The 25231-nt window shown below is 44.0% G+C and overlaps 1 protein-coding gene across 2 annotated transcripts; it reads left to right on the top strand.

Annotated features, from left to right (window-relative positions):
• The first annotated feature begins 25 nt into the window (after nucleotides 1-25).
• LOC119171727 (FAST kinase domain-containing protein 4) lies at nucleotides 26-24057 on the top strand. 2 transcript variants are annotated; one of them, XM_075892324.1, is made up of 11 exons: nucleotides 26-111; nucleotides 5938-6079; nucleotides 7032-7325; nucleotides 8646-8942; nucleotides 10401-10581; nucleotides 13339-13617; nucleotides 14202-14320; nucleotides 16157-16277; nucleotides 17871-17943; nucleotides 18058-18172; nucleotides 23907-24057. In XM_075892324.1, the coding sequence occupies exons 2-11, from the start codon at nucleotides 5969-5971 to the stop codon at nucleotides 23997-23999; spliced, it is 1683 nt and encodes a 560-aa protein (XP_075748439.1). In that variant the 5' UTR covers nucleotides 26-111; nucleotides 5938-5968; the 3' UTR covers nucleotides 24000-24057. The 2 variants fall into 2 exon arrangements, with proteins under 2 accessions (XP_075748439.1, XP_075748438.1); XM_075892323.1 differs by having other exon boundaries at nucleotides 16154-16277.
• The last annotated feature ends 1174 nt before the right edge of the window (nucleotides 24058-25231 follow it).

Below are 25231 nucleotides of genomic sequence, written 5' to 3'. Positions count from 1 at the left end.
TTTGATCTAGGCCACGATGACTACGGTCAATGCGAGACCAATCCGTAGCACAAAGTGATGCCAAAATGTTTTTCGCCCTTTTTCGCATTCGTAACATTGAGGCGATTTGAGGTGAGTTAACTGCATTGTAAACATTGCACTGCTTATGGTAAGAGCATGACAGAACCCTGAACTGTTGGCACGTTCAAAGCCGTGTGCCTCCTTAATTTGAATGTCACGATCGATCGAGTACTGTCTGGTCTGTGTGCCGGCATTCAGGGCAGAGTGCGATACATGCGACTTGGGAACGCTTTTTACCATTTGCATGTTCTACTATGCGTGACTAGGGACTGTTGTAGGCGCTTTATGTCGTCGTACTCGTTGATTTCCATCAGGGGTTTTGCTTGTGGATTGTTATTCACTGTTGCCGTCTTGAGAAGTCTATCGCGACTTCTGAGCACGGTGATTGAACGACGAAGGGCGCGCATCGGGCAGTGGCCCAAGGTGGCACATCCTTCCCCCTTTTTCAGATTCGGACATTGCTGTCGCGCGCTTCTCGAAATGGAGTCCGAACAGCTGGAGAAACTTCGCCAGTCGCAGCTCAAGGGCCTGCGGTCCTGCGACGCGAAGATCGAGCGATGGGCCCAATTCGAGCGCGATTACGAGGCCCTCGGCGAGCGGCTGCGCACGCTGCCCGAGCGCGTGAGCCATGAGGTGATGGTGCCTCTCAACTCGCTCGCCTTCATGCCGGGACGGATTATCCACACGAACGAGATACTCGTGCTCCTGGGCGACAATTGGTTCGCCGAGCGGTCGGCGAGCCAGGCGATGGATATCGCCAGGCGGCGCGCCGAGCAATGCAGGAAGATGCAGAAAGAACTGAAAGCCGAGCGGCAACAGCGCACCAACTGGATTAAGTACACGGACGAGTTGCACCGCGAGAGCGGCTACGCCGACATTCGGGAGCCGTACGACCCGGCCGAAGAAAATGCGTGGCGGGAGAGACACCGCAAGAGCGTGCGAGACTATCACACGTCCAAGAAGGCAGTAGAAGGTGAGCAACACCAGGCCGCCAAAGATGACGTGTGGAAACTGCTCGAGCGCCTCGAGTTGCAGGAGGAGCAGGAAGAAAAAGAAACCTGCACAAGCGTCGCGGCGACTTCGCACGAGGAGGTCTCCTCCCGCAAAGTCCGATGGCAAGACGAGAGCAGCGGCCACATCAGCTTCTCCTACTCGTCAAGCGATACCTGCTCGGCGACCACGGCCACCTGCAGTTCCGATGCATTGCTAAGTCCTGGCGACATCTTGCGCATATTTGGAGGATCCGAAGGCAGCGTGGCAAAGTCTATACTGAAAAATTCGTCAGATGTGAAGCCCCCGACGCTGCCCAAAGCGTCAGTATCGTCTCCAGTTGTACCGGTGCCAAGAGAAAGGCCGAAGCCGAAGTTTGACGACGCGTTCACAGGAAACGTCATGGAGCACGCCATCGCACCTTCGTCGACGACAATTGACTTTGATGTTACTGACGTAGAATTACCGGCACCACTCAGCAAGCCAAGTTCGTTGTTTAAGTCAAGGAGGAGAATGAAGCCATAGACTCAAAGCACTTGTGTTACTCTACAGCAAATTTGTGCGGCTGTGAACAGTGCCTTTTTTGTGATCATGAAATACCTTTTGCTGACCTACAGCTATTATTACGAGGTGCCAAAGGAGCGCGTAAACTAATGTGAAAAAAAAAGGTTAGGCTCAAGGCCTGACATAAACATTCATGTTAGCTGTCTGCGGAAGACCGCACGATTTGCCTTGCTGTACAATAACTGCAGCCTTTTCTGTCCTGAATTTACTAATATTTTTGTGGACCACAGGCATGAGATGGAACATTAATATGCTGTTACATCATGACCGCGTGTTGACTTTGTATACGGTGAAGCATTCCGTATAAGAGGCATATGTTTCTTATTAAAGATTTATTTGCCTCCAGCTCACAATGGTATTTTGTCTTCTCTACTGAAACTTTATTGTACCCGTGAAAAGCTTTTAGAAATAGCTTTTTCAAGCTGCAATGGTATTGTTTTAAAGTAAATGTTACTTTTATTTCTTTTTATATAATGTGCTCTTTTTTTATTGTTCACTGGCAGAATGAAATAACGCATGTTATTTTGGGCAGGTTTACGACAGGTATAACCAAGTAACCTGGTTCCACACCTACAAAAAGCAAAGATGGCAGAATGTGTTCTATAAGTACAGTATTGAAAGAGAGCCTGCAGGTCTTAATGATTCGCACTTAGCTAGCTGAGCCACGCTTGTGTATTTGGTGATGATGTACACGGTAAAGCATTCCGTATAAAAAGCATATGCTTCTTATTAAAGCTTTATATACTATAGGTCGTAATTATGCTATAAGAGGCATGTGGTAATGGTAGTCTGTTAATTATAACCTCCTTAGGTTCTTCGTCCACCTAAGTCTAAGTACATGACGTTAATGCATTTCTCCTCCATTCGAATGCAGCCTGCATGGCCAAGAATTAAATCTTATCCTCTTGCTTAAAGGGACACTAAAGTCAAATAACAATTTACGTCAGAGGGAAAGCTCGATGTGTGACATCTAAAATGACAATATTATCAACAACAGTGCCCTACTTACCGAGAAATTAAAGAAAGTGCACAAGAACACAAGCGCTGCATTAGGACATTTTCAAAATGATCTCGATGACATCAGACGGACCATCTACAATTAATCACTAGTAATCGATCTAACTGCTCTAAATAAAGAATGTTCCATGCATTAAGAGATACAATAAAATGCTGCTTGTTCGTTCCTGTTTGATTCATGGAAAAAAGAACCGCCGAGGTTTCTGTGGAGAATGGGGCGAGGGGTTCAAAAATTCAGTTTTCGCGTGGTTACACGGGACAGGTGGTGGCAGGCGCATTTGAAACAAAAGTGTCGGCAATCTGTGAGCCAATGGAGGGAAATTGATTAATGGCCGTAGTTGCTGCTGTGGCTCCCGCTGCTTTCGGTCTGCGGCTACTAGCGCAGTAAAGCTGGGCAACATTGTGCACGGCAACAGTCCCGTGAGACGGTCCGGTCAGTCCGCTTCTTGAGTCGGTTAAATTTAAGTGCGCTAAACCGGTGCGGAGCACTAAAACGTGATTCTATTTAAAAATAGGCCCTTCCTTGTTGCGAAAGTAACACTATGAGGTTTCTGAACCGCCATTTCAACAACGTTGACTTAATGACTTTAGTGTCCCTTTAACAACGCAACACCTTTACAACATGCTACCACATTGAAAGACAACTCTATAAAAAAAAACAAGAAACTTCTGTACATAATGAACATACCAGCAACAAATTTGTTTTAGTGCTATAGTGTTAAGCTAAAGCTGCATTAAGCTTGTTTTGTACCATGTTAAGGATATACCAGAGAAATTTTCAGCAAGCACCTACAGATATACTGGGGGACACACGCAAGCTTCCCGCTGTTGTGAACATCACATTGTTAGGGTATCTGGCCTCTCCTTTCCAATGAAAATTTTTGACACGGAGTTGTTTCGGAACATACTTCTTAAAGATATCACCTCCTAATTTTAAGGGTCTCAATCACACAGCTATGCGCAGCCCTTATGTTTTTTCTGGCTGGTGATTTTTCATCTCTGAAGAATTTCACATGCTTAGAGGTAGTGGAGTACCGTATTCTGCTCAAGTAGGTAAACTATGCTCTATTGCCATAAATTGCTTACTCAGGCCAGTTGGTACATGTGCATAAAAAAATAAGATGTGCTAGGTTCGTCTGTCCTGTGGTTTATGCTGTTTCTCATTTTCTATATATGGTTTATTGCCTCTCATTTTTTATTTTAGCCCACCGAATATGGGTTGTGTGCAAAAGGTGTAACTTTTTTATTTAGCTCCCTGCACCTGTTGCATTGCAACCTGCTTGAAAACATCAGTCCTATTGGCCATATTAAGTTATACCGGTGCCACACAGACACTTTTATTACAATAACAAGTTGGTCGCTCTTGCACAGTACAGCCTAATCTTTATCGAGTTTCGAGTTCGGCACAGATGTCAGCCAGATCCCAATCACGATCATGTAGCCAGATCGCGATGTGCAGGTCACCACTGATCTTTTTGATCGAGATTTGAAATGCGTACACAGGCTATATCAATTCATAGTCGATGTGATGCAAAATTTAGTGCACAAATTACCAAATGTGGATCTTGTGCTGTGCCTTATTTCATCTGACTCCCACCTGTGTGAATTCTATCTCCAATGAGGATGGAAGGTAAAGCTGCATTCTAGATTCGAAGCAGCTTGTAAATGAGGCCTGTCCTCTGTCGTGCCATAGTCAGTGCTAGTACTCTGAGCACCCACCAGATGGCTCTGCGATAGAGTGCTCGGTCCGCTCCACTCCAGCGTGCGCTCTTGTATGAGGGGAGACTGCTAGCGGTGCTACGCCGCTCTTTATAGTAAAAGCGCTTACACACACACACAGCATAGTAGTATGAATAAAGACATGAGCATGAGTTTGGGGGAAGCGAGTGTTCGCAAAGCAGCTGCAGCACGGCATCGCCAGTTGTGAGCATTGAAGCTGAAGAGAGACGCCAGCCCCGGCAAGCCGACTCTTGTGGTCTGTAAAGTCAATGGATCTGCAGACGTAGCTTGGAATTGATGATGTAGGAAACGCAACCATAATCGTTTACGGTGATGAATAAGGAGCACCTCTACAGAAGACGACCCATGGCTGCTTTACATACTGCTCAGGGTTCTCTTTTAGGGGAGATGTGTGTGAATTTTTCTTCATCTGGTAAGCATGCTTGGAAAATAAGCATGAGCGTGATGGAGACAAGATGAGGACCGAGTAAGAGCGCTGATATTGTGCCCTTTCACCTTGTTTCTCTGCTGTGCTTGCACTGATTTCCCAAGTATGCATAAATTCCAACTTCTTCACCTCTCTACCTTACTAAGATCGGGCAATTGTCTCAAAATAACAGTAGATAGATTGGGTTAGCAAAATGTTTGTCTTGCATATGACTTGACAGGCTGCGCTGTTCTGTGTGCTATGTGTGGCCAATTCTCGGTGTTGATAGGATCTGTTCTCATGGTTTTGGTCATGTATGAAAAATGTTTTCAGATTAAATTTTCTCTGTGTGTGCGTCATTTTTCGTGGACGTAACTTGAAAGAACCGGAAGCAGGAATGGTTATATGAAACTGGGGTGTACATTTTGTGTAGCTGTTTGAATATCATGCAGTTTCCGAACTGCATTTCAGTCACGCACACAATGTTCAAGGACTGTGGCAATGGTTCATGTGCAAGTACAGAGTATATTATGTTTTTTGGTTGCTATCTCTTTCCGCCTTCTTCAGAATGCTGTAATCTTTTTGTTGTCACGAAAAAGTAAGCAGGCAATTGGGATTATACAAAAGAATATTTGAAATGACCGCACACACATGGCTGCTCACCCGCAGGGCACGGGTTCAAATCCCGCTGCGGCGGCTGCATTTCCGATGGAGGCAGAAATGTCGTAGGCCCGTGTGCTCAGATTTGGGTGCACGTTAAAGAAACCCAGGTGGTCGAAATTTCCGGAGCCCTCCACTACGGCATCTCTCATAATCATATGGTGGTTTTGGGACGTTAAACCCCACAAATCAATCAAATGACTTCCCACATCTTGAATAACCAGTAATGTGAATACTTGATCCATCATTGCAACCGCTTGGAATAATGAGCGTCTGTGATGTATTGCGAGTATGGGTTATGAGAACTGCTCCCATCTAGAGGGATTACATTGCCTTTTTTTTCTTTATTGTTGTCAAGGTGTTCTTTATGAAGTCAGATACTTTAATCTTTCACTACATCTTTTGACAATCGTGAAAATGCTAGCTTGAGTGCATGTTGTAGTCTGCATCTTATGGCCACAGCAGCAACTGATTCTGTTGTTACATCTGTTCTGTGGCAGGCAAATGACACTGTATTAAGACGCCAGTGCCATGCTCCCAGCATCAGTGGTGACCTTGCGGTCATCGTTGGCAGCAGCTACGCGACTTAGCCTCATAGCCGCACGATGCCACGCATCTCTTGGAACCCAGCATGTCCAAGCGGTATGCACAACTTATGTGAATTTCAAAGAGTTCATATATTGACACTTATGTGAATGCCGCAGCAACAAGTGATCATGGGCATTTCTTTCCACTTAAAATGATGTTGGAACTCCAGCATGTTATCTACAGACGCTTGAAAATGGTGATCGATGCCCAGGTATGTGAACAGTGAAAGGGTGGTGCAATAGTAATCGTACAAAAAATTATCAAGAAGTCACCGAAAACACGTCGTAATGTCATTGCAGTTCTTCCGAGATAACATTAGTACTTGCAGTTGTCCGATAAAGTGCCACCACTTCGGTACAGTGCATTTACACATGACAGGAGTTCTCTAGTGTTCGACCTATCTGCCTTATCAAAGTGAGGGGCAGTACAGAGCAGCCTTTTAGTGGACTCACTACCACCTTAAATTAGCTTCAATTTTTGCCGGTTTAGATGTCACTCGAAGAAGGTACTCCTAGGTTGGGTTTTAGTGTTGCTCTTTTTTTTTGCTTATTTAAAGTTATTTTCTGCTTTTTCAAGTATTCATGCTATCAGACCTAGGACAGGAACATCTCAAGAAAATAAAAGCATCATTACTTTGACACAGTGAAAAAATTGCCAAAGTTAGCCTTTAGTGACCTTGCTTCTGTCCCTCTCCAGCCCACCTCCTTCTCCCGAAGCTGCTGGGAGGGTTTTTTTGTCATACGGGATGATTCCGAAATAAAGATAAACAACTGCTTATTGTCTAATTTTCCTCTGCTCAGAATGTAAAATTCTCTTGCGTAATGATGCAAATTGAATTAAAACATTAAAACAGATGTAGCACTGTTACTGCATCTGTTACTGCAACTGTGAGATCATCACGAGATCAAGGCCACATTTGAAGTTTGAAATCTATCATTTTTATTTGTTATGCAGGTGCAAGCTGTTGCCTCCAAAATGCTTCACTTAGATATTTTACTTGATGCAGTCTACCACGGGGATCAAGGAGGAGGTGCAGTTCCCTGTGAGCGCCACGGTATCTGAGCCAACTCCTGCGCAGATGACAGCTGTGAGCTTTGAGATGGTGTGTAAACGAGTCGAGGAGGGCAATGAAGTGGGCCTACCAAACAGCGCCGTGGTCGCAGCGTTGCGCAAGTTGCTCACCTCACCTCAGCAGGATTCACGCATGATGGAGTGCTTTGCTCATAGCATACTCTGGCGTTCACGACGCATGGACCTCATGAACCTGTGCACCCTGCTCAGCCTGCATGTCAAACATCAGGTGAGCTGTGATGGGATAGCGAGGGATAGAACAGGTGTATTGGGGTTTTACCATGTAAGCTGAGCTGAACGTGTGCCTTGTCTGCCCTCATGGATCAGTGGTTATAGAGCTCAGCTGCCGACTCCAAGGTCACTGGTTCAATCCTGGCCATGGGGGTAGCATTTTGGCGGAGGCGAAGTGATAGAGGCACAAGCATGGTGTGATGCCAATGCACGTTAACGAACACCAGATGGTCAAAATTTCAGGAGCCCTCCACTACGATGGCCTTCATAATCACATTATTTGTGGGACATAAAACCCTTGATATGTATTATTGGTATTATTATAAACATGTGCCTTTTTCTTACATTTATCCCAGAACATGAATGACTTCTATAATGAATTAGACCATCAAGTGTATTTCACACATCTGGGGCAGTATAAACACTTTCTTTGTGTTTATTGAAACATAGAAGTGCATTATGAGATCCACATTTATACAAGCTTGTTCAGAGATGTTCGATATATAACTGTAATTAAAACTGTATGTATTGGTCCAAATATCAGCATTGAGACAAAATATTGCGCTATAATGTTACATAGTTAACCTGCTTATTCTTGGTAGTAGTTTATGCTGCTCTGTTACTTGTGGTAAGTGGTAAGCTTGACGTGGTTGTTGATGAGCATGTCACCGTACAGCTGTCTTAGTTCTGGTCAGCTTGTGCTGGCAAACTAATCTATATGTAGTTGAGGACTTCTTTACTGTTACATTAACGAGAGTTGCAATGTTGGCTTGTTGGTGATGCACTTGAAAGAATGTCTTGTAGCGCGAGATGAAATATGGAAACAGGAAACAGGAATCCTTTCCATCCATTCCTTTCTGTTCCGCATTTCGCCTCCCACTACAAAACATTCTTTTAAATGTTGCACTAAGTATGTGAACTTGACACATTTGTGCTATGAATTGTGTTTGAGGTTGTGTGATTTTGTCACCAGCTGTGGGGATGTAGATGCTCTAGATGTTGCTTGCAATGCACAGTCCTCTCAGAAATCAGCAGAGAAAGGAGGTTATTGTCTAGCTGCCATGGTGTACTCAGCTTTACTGTAGTACTCAGTACTGGGAAGAGTGCGCTGGCACAACGTGAATGACTTGTTTTTGAGACTTAAGTGCCTTTGGAGGACATCTGACAGATCCACCTTGACCCTCCTGCTGCTATTTTGAGAGCGAGAGACTAATGCTAGTTTCGGAATTCTCGTTGTGCATAAGTCTTTCGTTGTGTTTGTGTAAGTGCTCTGTAGTCTGGGAGCTGTGACTGAGTGATCTCATGCCCACATTAACAGAAGGACAGTGAAATGGAGCAGCGAGTGGTGGAGCATCTGCGAACGGTTATACGAGAGCGACTGTCCGAAGCGCGGACAGTCAAAGACATCGTGTGGCTTCTGGAGACAGCAGAGCATATGGGTGGCACCGAAGAAAGGCGGAAGTTTGTGCTCGAGGTGCAAGACCGGGCTTTGCAACTGGTGGTCTCTTTTCCACACTCGGATGTTCGCTTGCTTGTGCGCACCTTGGCGCGATTGAAATTGCGGCCGACACCCTTGCTCCAGGCCCTAGCCTTCTACCTGTCCAAGGGCCCAAAGGTGTGCGTCATTTCTTTACGCTTCAAAGGTTGAATTCTTTTTCCAAATGGGAACTTTCCAGGTCGAATTTGTTCATTGCTGATTTAAATTTTTGAGACAAACTTTTTTTAGAAAAAAAATATTATCTTTAGATTGATCGCAATGTGACGAAAAAATCATTTGTGTTGTTACATACACGTTTTCTTCATGAATAATAGCAAGATATATTCTAAAGAGGGCTTACGCGGCTGTTCAAGACCAACGTGTTGTGGTAAACATAGTTCACAGCTGTATAATACTATGTACACGAAGTGGCATCAAATGGAAACACGGAGGCAGACCGTCTCAAGGCACACATTCAGCACTGTCTTGTGGCACACATTTCAAGATATATTGCTGGTTAATCATCATCCAAGTCGTAACTCGTATGTACACTCCTCATATGGTGAGCTGACATCCCATAAATCGGATCCTGATTTGGCAATCGATTGGCAATTGGAACAAATTGCCGCTAGACTCACTTGTACAGGGGTACTGACACTCACTTCCATAATGCAAGCTAAGCGCGCAGATGAGTGCTCTGAAGAAAACTATGATTTTGTGTGTGTGTGTGTGTCAGAAGATCAAAAGTAAGAAATAAACCTATAATATAATCCCTCGTATAATCACTGATCATGCGGAAGTGGTTTTTGTTAGCCCCCAGAGCAGGAAGTGCAACAAGAGCAACATTGTTTGTGTCAGTCAGCACCTGAAGTAGTGAAGTGTGAAATAGCTATGAGGCATGAAATAGTTGAAGTTTTAAACAAAACCATGATAAAACTTAGGAATGAAGAATACGATAGGAAAAAAAAAAAGACAAGGCAAAGTGCCAGCTTCAAGTAAGTAGCCTTATTGGAAAGGAACCCTTTAATATACTATACCCTCCTAGCTCATGCATGTGAGTGGAACCACTACAAAACGTGCAGTGATGCTGAGGCATATTTTCACGAGAGCTACCCTTTGCCACCTTGATGTCTGCATTGGCATGCACGTGTCAAGAATCCAAGTACCTTGCTCTAAAGATCAATTGATCAATTGCTGGTGCACAAGTCACTCATAACGGCACTTTACTCAGCTTCTATAGTGATTTCTCTTGTAATCTTTTTATGGCATCTGACAGCGATAACACGTTGGCTTAGTAAAGGCATTGTTGATATAACTAGCTCATTGCATTGTGCAGTTTTTCAATGGAGGATGCTTTGAATATAGTATTATTTTCAGTATATGGTTGATATAGATGAGGGCTAAAAGTTCCTCAAGCTGCCCAGAGCAGCTTTTTTCTTGGTCCCTGCCATTGTATGAGAATTTTTACTATGCAAATAAACTAATGAATGAAATGAATGAGTATATGCACAGCTGCTATGCTTAAAGAGCGCATGATGAAGACAAGACCCAAAATGCCATCTACACTCCTCTGACCCTCTGGCACCTTTGTTTCAGGATGCTTCTCCAAAAGAGATTGTCAGCCTATTTCACGCATTTCATTCACTGAGCTTCCCCGAGCCTTCCGTGCTGCTGCAGCTGTCCACAGCTTTTGTGGAGCAGCTCTCTGACAACACCAAGGCTTCCCTGGTTGCAGCGTGCTTCACAGGTGTAGGCCAGTTGTCTTGGAGGCACTGTGGTGAGCTGCCAACCTTCACCTTTGCTTTCGCAATTCAAATTGAAGAGGAACACTAGATGAGATTAGGTTGGAGCAAAAAACGTATATCTATTTCGCTCCAGTCTCATTGCCATGTCAATTGACTGGCTGAGCAAAGGCAACTTGCCTCTGTAATCTGCCAGGCTCTTGATTTGCTCTCTTGATTGCAGAGCACTTGTCGTAGAAGGTGGTAAAGCTTTTGGTGATCTGTGCACCACGACTTAGCCGTCTTCATTTGTGAACCATTTGGTTGAAAAAACTGTAGCAGGCTTTTTGCGTGCAGTGTGCAATCATGCTTCACTCTAATGAGGAGTGTGAATATAACGAAATAGTTTGCAATGTCAAGATATCCATGTAAAAGAATTATTCCAAATGATTATTTCTCTGGTAAAACTTGTTGGGCTAGTTGGTGCATGTTACAAGAAAATTGAACAACGCAAACCAATGGGGAAGAATGGATGAAATAAAAGAGCATCAACTTCCAAACTTGGCAAATCCTTATTGCTTGTCCAATAAATGGTTTGACACATCCACACAAAGCTTGCACTTCAAGCGGGATCAATTCATTTCTGATGTGGTACGCCAGGTATCTCACGCGGCAAGTAGCATGGGCAATAGGTGTGACTAGAAAGCAAGGTTCAGAATCGGGAAGAGATGAGCATAGCTTAAGGCCCACTGTAGAAAAAATTTTACGTTGTCTAAGTTTCTTGTAGCATGCACGAACTAGCCCCAAAATAAGTTTTAATAAAGTATATTGCAGGACAGGATGCAACAATCACCAACTACAAACATGAAGACAAATGAATACTAACTAGCCCACTTTATAGCTGTTCTAAATTTTAAATAGCATTGTCCTAATATTATATATCACATATTATAAAGAAAAATTAGCATTTTTGCCATGACTCAACTAGTTACAGAGTAGGTGCAAGAATTTGTGCTACTAGATGTGTGGTATTGTCACTTTTCCGGTTTGAAGTGCAAGCAAATTTGAATACCAATAAGGCAGAAGTTATAAATGGTATATAATGCTAATTTTTATAACTTGCTACACTTGGTGCATATAGCCATTTTAATGTGCCTTTAAATTAAAAAAAAAAAAAAGACTGGAAGTCATTCGCAGCTATGCCACTATTTTTTAAAAAGGTGGCCTCGTGGCATAGCATTTCTACACTGCAGTGAAACAACCTTTCATGTAGTTACATACAGTAAAATATTAGAGCTGTGCAAAAAGCGATATTTTAGGTGCAAAGCTAATTCGAATATTAGAGTTTGAGTGCAAATAGAGACGAATATTCTTTACATACTTTGAAGCTAGATAGAAAAAAATTAGTTGCAGAGGATCTCTAAGCTTATTCTTATGAGATGGCAACATGAAAGTGTCTTGTTTGGCTAGGTGGCTGAAGCAGTGGAGGAGGGTGTTTCCTGGTTGTCTTATCAAGAAAGAGGCTATGGAGAGGGGCAACTGCACTTATTTACATGATTCGGTGCAACCAATGAGGTGACGATAAAATTTCACTCGTGGAAGGCAAAAATGCTATTCCCTAAGCCTCACCGACTTTTTCAGCTTCTGTGAAACCCCAACTCATGTGGTGGACAAGGGTGAACTCCCGTCGTGTACAAACCTCCTAATCTGTCTTATAGACGTCGTGCCCCGCCGCGGTGGTCTAGTGGCTAAGGTACTCGGCTGCTGTCCCGCAGGTCGCGGGATCGAATCCCGGCTGTGGCGGCTCCATTTTCGATGGAGGCGAAAATGCTGTAGGCCCGTGTGTTCAGATTTGGGCGCACGTTAAAGAACCCCAGGTGGTAGAAATTTCTGGAGCCCTCCACTACGACGTCTCTCATAATCATATGGTAGTTTTGGGACGTTAAACCCCACATATCAATCAATCAATCAAGACGTCAATGTGTTTAGGAACATCTGAAATTTTGAATGCTAAAAAGGTTCGGCGTCCAACTTTTCAGACTTTCTGCACATATTTCGGGTCTGAAACAGCATTGATGGAACCCTCACTGCTGCTGCGTATATTGTCTTCTTGTTGGGCCCAGCATTCTTTTTATTATATACATTTAAAACCCTTGCAGAGTTCGAAAGTTGTCTTTGCCGCAATACCAGAATGTGATGAGGTGAAGCAATCAGATGTTGACTGCATTTGTTTTCGGGTGGTTCGAATTATTCCAATAGTGAAATGCCGGTGCGAATCGAATTGAACAGCAAACACTATTAGGAAAATATTCGAAAATTTTAATATTTGCATACTCGTATAAAATATTCAGCTATTCATTATTTTTGAATATCTCGAAGGTTTGACCAATATATATATCCTTGTTGAACCAAATTTGAATACTGTTTGTTTTATTCATCCGATTATTCAGAGTGCTCGAATATTCAGCTGTCCGTACAACTCTTGCATTTGTGGCGTGAGGTAGATGTCATACTTACCAGTTGTCATCTATTCGGCACTTCTGTGGTGTCGATGCTTTGTTTTTTTGCTGTCTACAAATTGGCGTGAATTCGTGTTCAATCCAAAGTCAAGGGGACCGCATTTTGATGAGGGGCTAAATTCAGAAATGCCTATGTGCCGAGACGTACGTGCAAATTTAAAGAACCTGAGGTGGCCATAGGTAGTCCGGAGTCCTTTCCTGTGTCACTTTTCTTAATCTCGTTGTAGTTTTGGTGCATAAGGCCTCATAATTTTTCTCTCGCTATGTGATAATTCGTTGCTGTCATCTCCACAGAGCTACTAGAGTCATGCTCCAGTTGGATGGTGACTCATCGGGCCTCTTGCCGTCCGAACGACTTCACTGCCTGTCTGCTTGCCCTGGCACGGCTGCAGTACATGCCCGAGTGCTCAGACCAGCTTTTCCCGATGCTGCTCGAGGAACTCTCTGAAGACCACTTCACAAGCATGCCCTTTGTATGGCTTGACATCGTCTGGTCACTAGCAGCGCTTGGCAAAGTCAAGCAGACACACCTGGACTCTGTTCTTCAGCCTCATTTTTACACTCCTCTTCTGGGTAAGTAGTTAATGTTCGTAGGCTAGTGCAAAAATCACCTGTTTGACTTAGTGCATATTTGGAGCTAATGGTTATTGACGTAGGGCTTCCATGAAACGTTGACAACATCGGTCCACTGAGGGGTTATTGCATCCCCCACCCTTTTGAGGCCGTCCTGACAAGTGTCCAAGCACTGTCCTCGCTCATAAACATTGTCCATTGTCCTAGTTAGTGAAACTATGGCAGGCTATTGAAAGCAGCAGAGCTTCGAATGGCACTAAAGAGTGTGGCACAACATTGCTGATGTAAGGTGAAATGCTGTATACTGTACTCTGAAGGCAGTGGTTTTGACGCACTGAAGCTGCTGCATAGTCAGCAGCCACGAGAAGTGATATGCCTGAAATTGATTGACTCACAATAGTCGTGGTCGTCATAGTGTTTACTACAATACTAGCGTTTCTCTTTTTTTCTTTCATTTTTGCATGCTTGTGATGTCCATATCTTGTAGCATTCTCAGCTGTAGTTACAAGGTATGTCACATATGCTGTTTCATGTGATTTGATCATTGCTTATCTTTATTGTTTATTTTCATTTTTTTACAACAGAGGACTCGTCTCTTGCTGTACCCTCACGACAAAAGCTGCTCAACATAATCACCGTGAATGACTTGGAATTTTCCGACGGTCCTTGTTTCCCAAAAGAAATGGTCGAATCTATTGTTCAGGTGAGAGTACGGCGCATCCTTCTTGACAGCTGTGGTTAGATGAGTAACTGACTCGTTTGTATCGACTATTTCATGCTGCAGCTTGGCATCAGGCTGCCAGACTGCTCATGTGCAAACGCTAGAACCATATTCCCTGTGGACCTGCTGCATTTGCTCTTTTTGATCCCTTCTTTTTACGAGGCCCTTAATTGCCAAGATTACTGAGTATCTGTGGAATTCTGGTGCTCTGTACAAGTCACAGATTTGATTACCAACTTCCGTGGAACACAAGAGTAATCATATACCGTATTTACTCGATTCTACCGTACCCTCGATTGTAACGCGCACCCGATTTCCACGACAAAAAAAAAAAAAAAAAAAGTAAGACAATAATTGCAACGCGCACCCATTTTTCTCACTGGCCCACACGGTCACACTCGAAAAAACAACTCTTTTCGGAAGCGTCTTCCATTTAAATATGAGGTACGGGGGAAGCTTGTGCCCGTCTGACGTGTAACAGAGCATTGCCGTCACTGTAGTTTTACCGTGGACCGATGTCAGCACGCGAACTTCCTTCGCCCCCTTCTTCTCGATGGTTGTTGTGCCAGGCATGTCGAAGTAAAGAGGTGTCTGATCGGCATTCCCGATTTGCCCAAGCAGGTAGCCGTTGTTGTGCCGCAAGTTTAGGACGAACCTCTGAAAACTGTGAAGCTTTTCATCGTACTCCTCCGCAAAACTTTTCGCATATGCCCATTCACCTTCGGAGGGAAAAGCCTTTCCTCTTCATAAAGTTAGTTAGCCAGCACCTGCTCGCTTTAAACTGGCTCTGCGTTGGACCTTTTTTTAAGGCTAATTGCATAGCCCGCACTTGGAGCAGTTCTGTCGTCACGAGCCGCTGTGCCGCTCGCTGCTCAAGCACATACTCGCCGAGCAGTTCTTCAATTTGCGAAAACCGACCCTGCTGTGGTCCACTGAAGCCTTTGCGTGAACCTTTGCTGTCGATAATCTTCTGCTTTTGTTTCCGCCAGTTCCGCACGCACATTTCGGGAACTCGGAACGACTGTGATGCGGCCCGATTTCCGTCCGTTTCTGCACACGCGATGACTTCCCTTTTAAAAGTGGCATCGTGGTGCACTCGAGTTTTTGGAGTCGCCCCTTCCATGCCGTCGATGCTAATGCACTACAAGATGACGAACTCCTCAGCACACGTACGAAGTGGTGCACATGGGAAACACATAGGCAGAAACGGCCGACACGCCATGCCGACGCACGTAGGGGGTGGCCATTTTGGAAATGCCGATGGCAATAGAATGACCATATTTTTTTTTTCGTACTCGATTCTAACGCGCATGCGATTTATGAACTTGCCTAACCGGAAAAAAGGTGCGCGTTAGATTCGAGTAATTACGGTACTCTTTTATATAGACATGGATGCACAATAAAGAACCCGAAGTAGTGAGAATGTACCTGCAAACACCCACTACAATCTGCAGGTACCACCTGTGCTGTTATGTGCAAACTACGGTCTCATAGCCTTTTTAATACTTAAAAGTGGCAAGCCTCATAATTTGACATCATTTATTTCATTTTGTTATAGTGCACGTCATCCCATTATTATGTTAACTTAACATGCAATACAATTGACCCAGGCTTCTGATGTGAAAAAAAAAAAAACTCTCCTCTAATGAATAGATTAATAAGCAACTAACAGTGTCTCTATTAACTGCTTCAACGATGTATCTCGTTAGGTGGTCAGAATTTGTGGCCGGCAAATGAATTGTGTCCTATCTTGCTCTTTCGCCATCTGTGTGACTGCGCTGTTGAAAGAATTAAGTTTGAAAACTGTCTGTGCAGCAGAACTACAAGGTACCAGAAGCGGGAGCTCTGCAGCGTTCAGTTAGGGAAGCACTGACGCAGCTTGCGCCTCTGGGACGGTACCTGTCGCAGAACCCAAGCTTACCCTATGGGCTTACTGCAGGCAAGTGCTTTGCTTGAGGCGTCCTAATCTTGGTTTCGTGATTAACTCGTTCAGACATAAAAAAAGAAGTAGTACTCTAGGCTAGTCATATGTCAACTCATATTATGCCGCGGTTCGGATCATCATGCCGCAGAACGTGTCATGCTGTGAAGATGGAAGAGACAGTGGCTGCTTTTGGTGGTGTATACACATGAAATACATGAGGAGAAAATGTGTAACAAGTAAACTGGCTCACATTGCAGTGATAGTCGGGAAGGGTATGGGCAAATAGAATTGTGACGAGGACGTAGTCAGGGTCTGGTAGCTGATCGGTGCTGTAGCGATGGAGAGGCAACAGGGGTTGTGGCAGGAGTGAGTGAACCATCGCTTGGCAGATGGTAGCAGCTGTTCACCCATGTCTCGTCAGTGCCAGGCCGGAACCTTGAGACGCTCACTGTCCTGAAGCCAGAAGGAACCCAGGAACATTGAATCTCACGTGTAGATGTGGATTCCCCAACAGCAGCGGGCCAATTAAAAGGTCTCTTGGTGTGCGACACTTGAGACGTTCACTCTCCTGAAGACCTGTCAGCTCCTGTGCGAGTGAACCCTGCATGTAGGCGCGTGTTCGGTAGTCCTTCGGTTCGTTGTGCTAGTGTTCCAATCTGTCTCTCTTGCACAAGCGCCTTTTTGTTTTTTTGCAGCACGAGCACACACTCTTTTTTATTTTATTCCTGAAATCAGCCGCTCTGTCGTGTGCTCACATTAGTTCGTCTTTACGCGCTTCGGGGGCAGCAGCAACACACGTGGCAGTGCGATAAGCTCGCAGCCATGTGATGCGGAAGTATAAGTTTCGTTGCAGCATGACAGATGGCACTTCCAGCTTGTTCTTATTGTTCATATTGCTGTGAATTGTTTGTATTGTTCATATTGCTGTGAATTGTTTGTATTGTTCATACTGCTGTGAATGCAAGGCATGAAAATTTTATTCAATGAAGTCAAGCAACAGAAATGATGTACGTTTTATAGTAGTTATAATTACATAAAGCCCTAAATACATGTTGGCCTGTGCTTGCAGAGCTTATATGGGGCAAATAACTAGTTATACGTTTAAGACCTCCTTTTAAAGAGATGACAAATTCGTGAACCCTAACATTGGAATACCATTAAAATAAAGCACAGCCAGCCAGAAAATGTGTCGTGTGTTTTATTTGATAACTCATTATGTATTCTTCTTTATAACATCTGAATTTTTGCTGCATTTAGTTTGGACTTATTCTTGTTCCAAAGTTCCAAAGGATAAGGACCTACTTGTGAGTTATGTAAATGACCAGTGGCTTGTTCAGCGGGCTTATAAACGTGAGGTTGTTGATGAGCTGTGAAGGTCATTAACAATGAATTCTACACCGAATGATCCACATTAAAGTCCATGCATGGAGTACAAACCAGATTTTTTTGCTGTGTTCGTTTGGTTGTCACAAGGCATGGACGCTGTTAAAATGTTCAGATATTTAGTCTGATTCACACAATTTAAATTGGCGTGAATGTACTTGTGCATAGTGTGTGCCTTTTGGGTTCTTCTAATTTTAACATTTTGTGCTTTGTCTTTTTTGACAGATGGAGAATTGGTTGTGGACAAAAATGCGCAGCCCATTTTGCTTGACTCAAAGCTTGAGCCAGATCACCATAGGTTTGTTCATTAATTTCAACTTCAGAGCTTCTCTTATTACGTGGGTGATCTTGGATGGTCTACTTTGTTTTGTTTTTTTTCTGAACTTTCTCTCCATTCTTTTCTTTCCTGCAGAATTGTGCTGGTGGTGCTTGACTATAAGGATTTGACATTGCATAGCCAAGTCCCAACAGGCGTCAACGCCCTTCGGATGCGGCTCCTCAAACACCTCGGCTACAAGGTGTTGCAGGTAGGCACATGGGCTTTCGAACTGTGCAATGATGTACTACTGCTGGCCCTTTTCTGTAAATATAAATTACACAGATTTTATGCATTGCATGAATCAAGGCTAATGTGAAACACTTGATAGTGCAAGGCATATTGTGAAATGCTTCTGAATTTTTGTGCAGCGTACATTTCGTTTTGCTTTTGGAACTATAGTACTATACTAATAAGGAGGCATCTGAAATGGTCTGATGCGTACCGTGCAAGCACCCAGCCCTTTTCAACACAATTGTTGCAAGAATATCTTCGATGTCAAGCACAGTAGAATGTAGAACAACATTTCGAAAACAATGGACAACACATTTATGCAATTTGAGTAAAATAATGCCGTCACATTTGTGTGGTGCTGAACTAAACATATCATCTGCGGCGTTTGAAAAAGAGTGAAGGACAGAATGTGTGATGTCATTGTGAAACCCCTGCACTTGTCTGTTGTGCTTGTGAAGGGGAGGCCACTACATATCAAGAAGTCCAATAGTGCGTATAGTTTAAAGCCTTGCAGCTTATAGAAGATTAGGACGGAATTGGATGCAATATTTGTTGCGGACAGGGGCATAACACTGAGCAGGTGTCATGCCTGGTAGGAATTTAGGTGATACCAAAGGTGACAGAATGAGTGTAGCATTTTTTTTTTTAATTTAGAAAGTCTGCCCCTAGGCATAATAATAATTTTCATTCACAACATTGTCTGTCCACCCGTATACTTCTGTCTCACAGTTGAGGAATATAGGCACAGGTGCCTGTGCCTGTCTGCTTCTGCTGTGAAGCAAGAAGTAGACGGGCACACCATAACATTAAGAATCAAATCATTACTGTGCGATGCATTACACATGCCAAATAATGGCGTGCGAGAGACAACATGTATTTTTACTGGTTGAATGGCACATGCATGTGTTGCCTATTGGGTACAGCATCATGCTGCTATGCCGGTGGAGTTTAAAACCTGATATTGGGACACTGTTTTCATTATTGAGGTTGCAGTATCGAGGCTTGCTTGACAAATGCATGGTGAGAACTTATGTAGGTATGCTAACACTAATTTTGTGCCTTTATAAAGTGTATCTTATGTAGTCAAAGTGGCATTGCTTTACTATTGTTTAATGATAGTAAAATCCAGTCAACTGCCGAATTTTCGGACACCTGAATTTTCGGACATGCCCGATAATTCGGACATCTTCGGGGCACTGCCACGAACCCCATAGAGTCATTGTATAAGGAAGTCTGAAATTTCGGACGCTCGAACCCCCCGGAGTCTAATTTTCTGGACTTTTTGACGTGACGGAAGGTAAGAAACCACCACCGACCTCCAGTAGAAACCACCACAACTGCATCACACGCAATTACAATCGCATAAATGAGCGCGCCGGTCTACTGTGGCGGCATCTGTTGCTTGGACTCGTTGATCGTTAGCGGAGAAACACACACAGCCTCCGAGATTCCTAACACTGGCCGTGCAAGGGTGCTTCGCTGACAGTCGAAACTATCCACCCGGAAATTTTTCGGCGCCAATAAAGTTCCTTTCGCTTTAGCGCTTGTGCTCGTGCGTGCCACTCTGGCTTCCCGCGCAGCACTTTCGGGAAGCGTTTCACCGTTTCGAACTAGAACTAACCGTCACACACCGATTCGGTCTGGTCACGCTGGCTATCTTGAATGTTTACCAGCACCACCTCCGGAGTATCCGAGGCACCGTCGCCTGCCGTCGCTTCGTTTTGTTTACGCAGCCCACATGGTGTTTGGCTAGCCACTAATGGGTGGTTGTGCGATCGTGTGAAGTGTGCTCTGCAATGCTAAGCCTAGGTGCTTCAACGCTCGTCAGCAAACTCTTTTCTTCACATCGTGAGGATTTCGCTTGCCTGCGATGGCCCCCACTCCGCCTTCGTTGTCCTCGCCGATGGCATCGAAGCACTGAAAACAGTACCGTCGGTTAACGGTGGAGAAAAAAGCTGCCAATATTAAGTTACTGAAGAGTGGTCGATCGCAGGCTGACGCGAGCAAGGAGTTCGGCATTTCCAAGCAAACAGTTTCCTATTTCCTGTGGAACAAAGACAAGATCTTGGAAGCAGCCGAAAAACCATCTGGTGCCCAAAAGATGAATGCAAGCCAAGGTGTTCATCCATAGCTTGAGGACGCTCTCGTCGTGTGGCTTAATTCAATGATTTCCAAGCGGTTGCCAGACTCAGGCTGCATCTTGAAACAAAAAGCGGAAACTCTCGCGCTTTGAATGGACATCACGGATTTTAAGTTCAGTGATGGATGGCTGAGAAACTTTAAGCATCGGAATGACCTCAAGTTCAAGAAGATGTGTGGCGAAAGCGGCGCTGTCGACAGTGCAGTTATTGCGCAGTACCGCAGTGGAAAACTCCAGTCTTTGTTGCAGCAGTTCTCTGCTGACAACATTTTCAACTGCGACGAAACTGGCTTGTTTTGCAAGCTGCTGCCGGAAAGAACACTCACTCTTGCTGGTGACGCATGCCATGTTGGCAAGCATAGCAAAGAACCGCTGATTGTTCTTGTCGGCAGCAACATGTCTGGCAGTGAGAAACTTCCTTTGTTAGTAATCAGGAAGACCAAGAGCCCGAGGTGTTTTAAAGGGGCAACGCTGCCAGTGTTATACGAAGCCAACAAAAAAAAGGCATGGGTAACGCATCAGTTGTTCGAGAGTTACGTCTGCAGGTTGGACAGGAAGTTTGAACAACAGAACAGACATGTTCTGCTCTTCCTTGACAACTGCACTGCTCATGGTCGCATCAATAACTTGAAGGCTATCCAGCTGGAATTCATGCCGCCAAACACGATTGTGATCCTCCAACCGATGGATCAAGGCGTTATCCATAATCTGAAACTATTGGGCTGTTAACGTATATTCAACCGCATGGTGCTGTGCTCGGAAAACAGGAAAAACTACAGCGTTGACCTTCGGTCTGCTGTCGGAGTGCTTGCGGACGCATGGAAGGCAGTAACGCAAGACACTTTCTTCGATCAGCGAACTGGGAGCGCAGAGAAAACACAAAGGACGAAGCGAGGAACCACACAACACGAGCGCTCAACTATCAACTGAGCGCTCGTGTTGTGTGGTTCCTCGCTTCGTCCTTTGTGTTTTCTCTGCGCTCCCAGTTCGCTGATCGAAGAAAATGAATTACCAACTGGCCCACTTTTTGATCCTTTTGCAACGCAAGACACGCTTCGCAACTGCTTTCGCCACGTGGGCTTCGTACTTGACACAGAGGCAGCAGACTTGCCTGAAGGAAGCGACAGCGTGACTGACTTGTGCTTTCTCATCTACGATATCATCAACGACCTCCGCTCTGCTGGTGCTTCCATGTCCACGGAAATAACTTTTGAGCGGTTCGTCGATGCTGACAATGAGCTTGACTTCTGCGCAGAGCTAACCGACGACGAAATAGTCAGTCAGGTTATGGCAGATTCAGACGACTCCGATGTCGAAAAGGAGGAACCAACCTCTGTGCCACCTACGACCGCCGAATTGATGCGAGCATTGATGAAGCTGTCATCAGTGTGCAGTGATGACATGACCCTTGCTCAGATCGAGGCGAATGTGATCACATGCAACCGGAACGCCGTTCAAACAAGGAGCAACAAGTTTTTCAAGCCACTGCAGCTCTAACACCGGCTGCCCTGACAGCACCCGCTTCGGCTGCATCCATTTTTTTAACGGTTCTTTTCAGAGCCACCCCACTGATGTTTTGGCAGTGTTCCGGAAGTCTGGTACCTCGACCTTGACCCTCTTGATCCGAGAAATATCAATGAAGTGGTGTGTTTTTTGCTTGCATTGAGAAATATTAGGAAAATGGTGCATTTTTTTTGCTTGCGTTGAAAAGTATCAGTAAAATAATGCGTTTTTTTTTTCCCTTGCATTCATTTTTTCGGACGGTTTTTCGCTCCCTAGAGGGTCAGAAAAATCGGCAGTTGACTGTGATTGTACATGCAACATGTCTGTTTACATAACCCTATTAGAAAATTACTTACAAATGTTTAGAATATTTTGTTGAGCAGTTTTACACCAAAACATGTTTCACGTTAGTGAAGTATGCGAAGGTCTTGTATTGCACATGGGCTCAGCCTTCGGAGGCACTGAGCACCATGCAGTCAAACACGTAGTATTGCTTTCTACTTAGTGTTCATTTGCATCTGGTGTACCCTAAACTTTCTATATAAGCCTGGCCTGTGGGCAATGCGGGAAGCAAAGAGGTTCCTGTGCCAAGGACTGAAACACATAAAGATGAATGAGCTGTGTACGGAAAACAATGGCTATCGGTGACATGCCAGTAAGGGAAAAGTGGCCATGGCTATGTTGCGTACTTCAGTGATGACCAACAGGCTTTTTGTCAGAGTCATGGCAAATGTGTTTTTTTGCGAGAGCCTCATGTCGATACGCCTAGACGTAGTACAAAGGCACATGATAAATAAAAATTTTTTATTCAAGCCAGTTGGTTCAGATATTTAACTAGTATTGTAGAGCAGGGCAAGAAATTCAAAGAAGGCACATGTACACAAAATGGGTGCAGACTTCCTAATATATTTTGTAACGCATTGGACAAGCAATATAAAATACATCATTCAACCCATGTCACGTGAGCTTTTATCCAATAAACAAAGTGCAGTTGACTGTGAAAATCTTCTGTTTGCTTATTTTCAGTCATATAACTGAGCATAAACTTTTTTAACAAGGTATCAACACCCCTTTCTCTCTATCTGCTGACATGTGCACCAGCTCCAGCCACATGGTGCATCAAAGTGGAGTGAATGGTTAAATACATATTGGTAATGTAAAACAATGAATTATAATGATTGCAGCAGAAAACAAACATGAGCAGCAGACTCTGCTTTTTGATTGATTGATTTGTGGGGTTTAACGTCCCAAAACCACCATATGAATATGAGAGACGCCGTAGTGGAGGACTCCGGAAATTTCGGCCACTTGGGGTTCTTTAACGTGCGCCCAAATCTGAGCACACGGGCCTACAACATTTCCGCCTCCATCGGAAATGCAGCCGCCGCAGCCGGGATTTGAACCCACGACCTGCGGGTCAGCAGCCGAGTACCTTAGCCACTAGACCACCGCGGCGGAACAAAGACTCTCCTTTTTGACTTAGCATTCACAAAATGATCACTATGTGAGGCATGTTCATGTTCTTGCCACAGAGCAAGGTGTGGATGTGTGCGCGAGTGTGCAAAAATGACTCGGGAAAGTAATAGCACTTTACATGCTGTGTTGTCAGTCACTTCACCCCCTTCGTTATTGGGCAAAGAGATTATGTAGACGCCATTTACCACTGGTATGTTTATTAATTTTTGTGTAGTTAGGATCACCCTTGAGTTTGACCTTTGACGTCAGATGCATAATCATCCCTTGTTGTCTTTTAGTCGTGTTGATGATCATGTCTTGTTGACTCATATGTATCTTTCCTAGTTACACTACCCAGAAGTTCATATATCTGGTACATTATAAATTGTTTATGCTAAGTAGGACCTTACTCTTAGTAAAAACTGTTTCAAGTGTACAGCCTGTATTGCTAGCTCCTTTTAATGAAGCATTTGCCTAGTTATTTCTTTTAATGAAAACCTGAATTTTGTGCCTTTCAACAATGGCTGTTGTTAACATGGTGGAAGAGACAGTAGATGTGTGTCAGTTATTAGGATTGCTAAACCATGAAACTGGCTCTGTCTTGCATTTCTAGGTTCCCTACACGGAGTATGATGACAAAAAGCCTGCCCTGCAAAGAGTCAAATACCTGCATGAGAAGTTACTCCAATGTGTTGCTAAGCCCTAAATACCACTGTACATATTAGACTGCTGCTTCTTATTAAAATAAATGCATAAAACTAAAACCAGGCACACAAGCTTTGTCTTAATTATAATAAAACAAAACAAAATGGTTTAGTCAATCTCTAATCAACTTCTGTGGAGGCTCAACTGATTTGGTGGACAAGGGCGTGCTGCCTTCGAATTCGGAGTTGCTAATCTGCCCTGCAGATATCAGTGTATAGAAACACCTGAAATTTTGGATGCTGTAAATCTTCCTGTGGTTTTCTCGGACTTTTTAGTCTGAAAAAACATTAATTGAAGCTCTTATTTCTGTTGCTTTGTCCGAACCAGCGCTTTCGTCAGATGAATTGATTTACATCCATAGCTAGCCCTAACAACCTAACAGCTTTGCCGCAATACCTAAAGTGATGTGGTGAAGTTTATAAAGAAAAAAAGAATAAAGGGGTCACTGTAACGGTGCAGTGCATTTTCATGTGGGAACCGGGGTTCGCTCCAGTGGGCAGAGCGATTTAGCTTGACGTTTTTAAGGCCCGTTCTGCTCCGAGTTGGCTTACTACGCTGCAGTGGAGCAGTGAACAATTTTCTCGTTCTAGTCATGCATTTTTCGTTCTGGAGCAGAACTCTATAGAGTGCTTCGATGTCCTGCTCTTCTGCCTCTCTGTACGGACATGGAGGACATTGAGAATAAAACTTTCGCAGTTGCAGCATCCTCTGACCAAGTTCAGCCTTGTTAAATAAAATAATAGACCATATCGTCACTATTATGAAGTAAAACAAGTATGCATAATTTACTTGTTCACGAAGTATTCAGACTTGCTCTTACAATTCGTTACCAATCTATTTCACCGAAAAAGAATAATAATAAAGCGTCGACTTGCAGTTAGCCTCGTGATAGTGAGCAAAGTTGCATTCCAGAGCCAGTTTAATACGTTTGGATGCTGTAACGAGCTGTATATGGCGAGACAGAGTTCTAAACGAAACGCTCATTTTTGTGGGAAAAGAAGTGCGCTGACTTGATTGTCATCGGGACAATAACGAGGCCGTTTATGCATGAATAAAACTGACGTACTTAAAAAGGATGATAGAACTATAATGGTAGTAAGGAAAATAAAACAAGTGCTATGATTGCTAAAGAAAAGTAAAAAACTGAACTAAGCAAAGAGTGAGTTCACCGGGGGCAACGCAGCGGTCAAGTCTCTGGAAAGGGCTGAACAGCTCAACGACACTGAGTGAGGA

Source organism: Rhipicephalus microplus, chromosome 4, assembly GCF_043290135.1.
Source record: "Rhipicephalus microplus isolate Deutch F79 chromosome 4, USDA_Rmic, whole genome shotgun sequence".
Lineage (NCBI taxonomy): Eukaryota > Metazoa > Arthropoda > Arachnida > Ixodida > Ixodidae > Rhipicephalus > Rhipicephalus microplus.
Note: the sequence above shows the minus strand (reverse complement) of the source record. Positions and strands in the feature narration are given on the sequence as shown.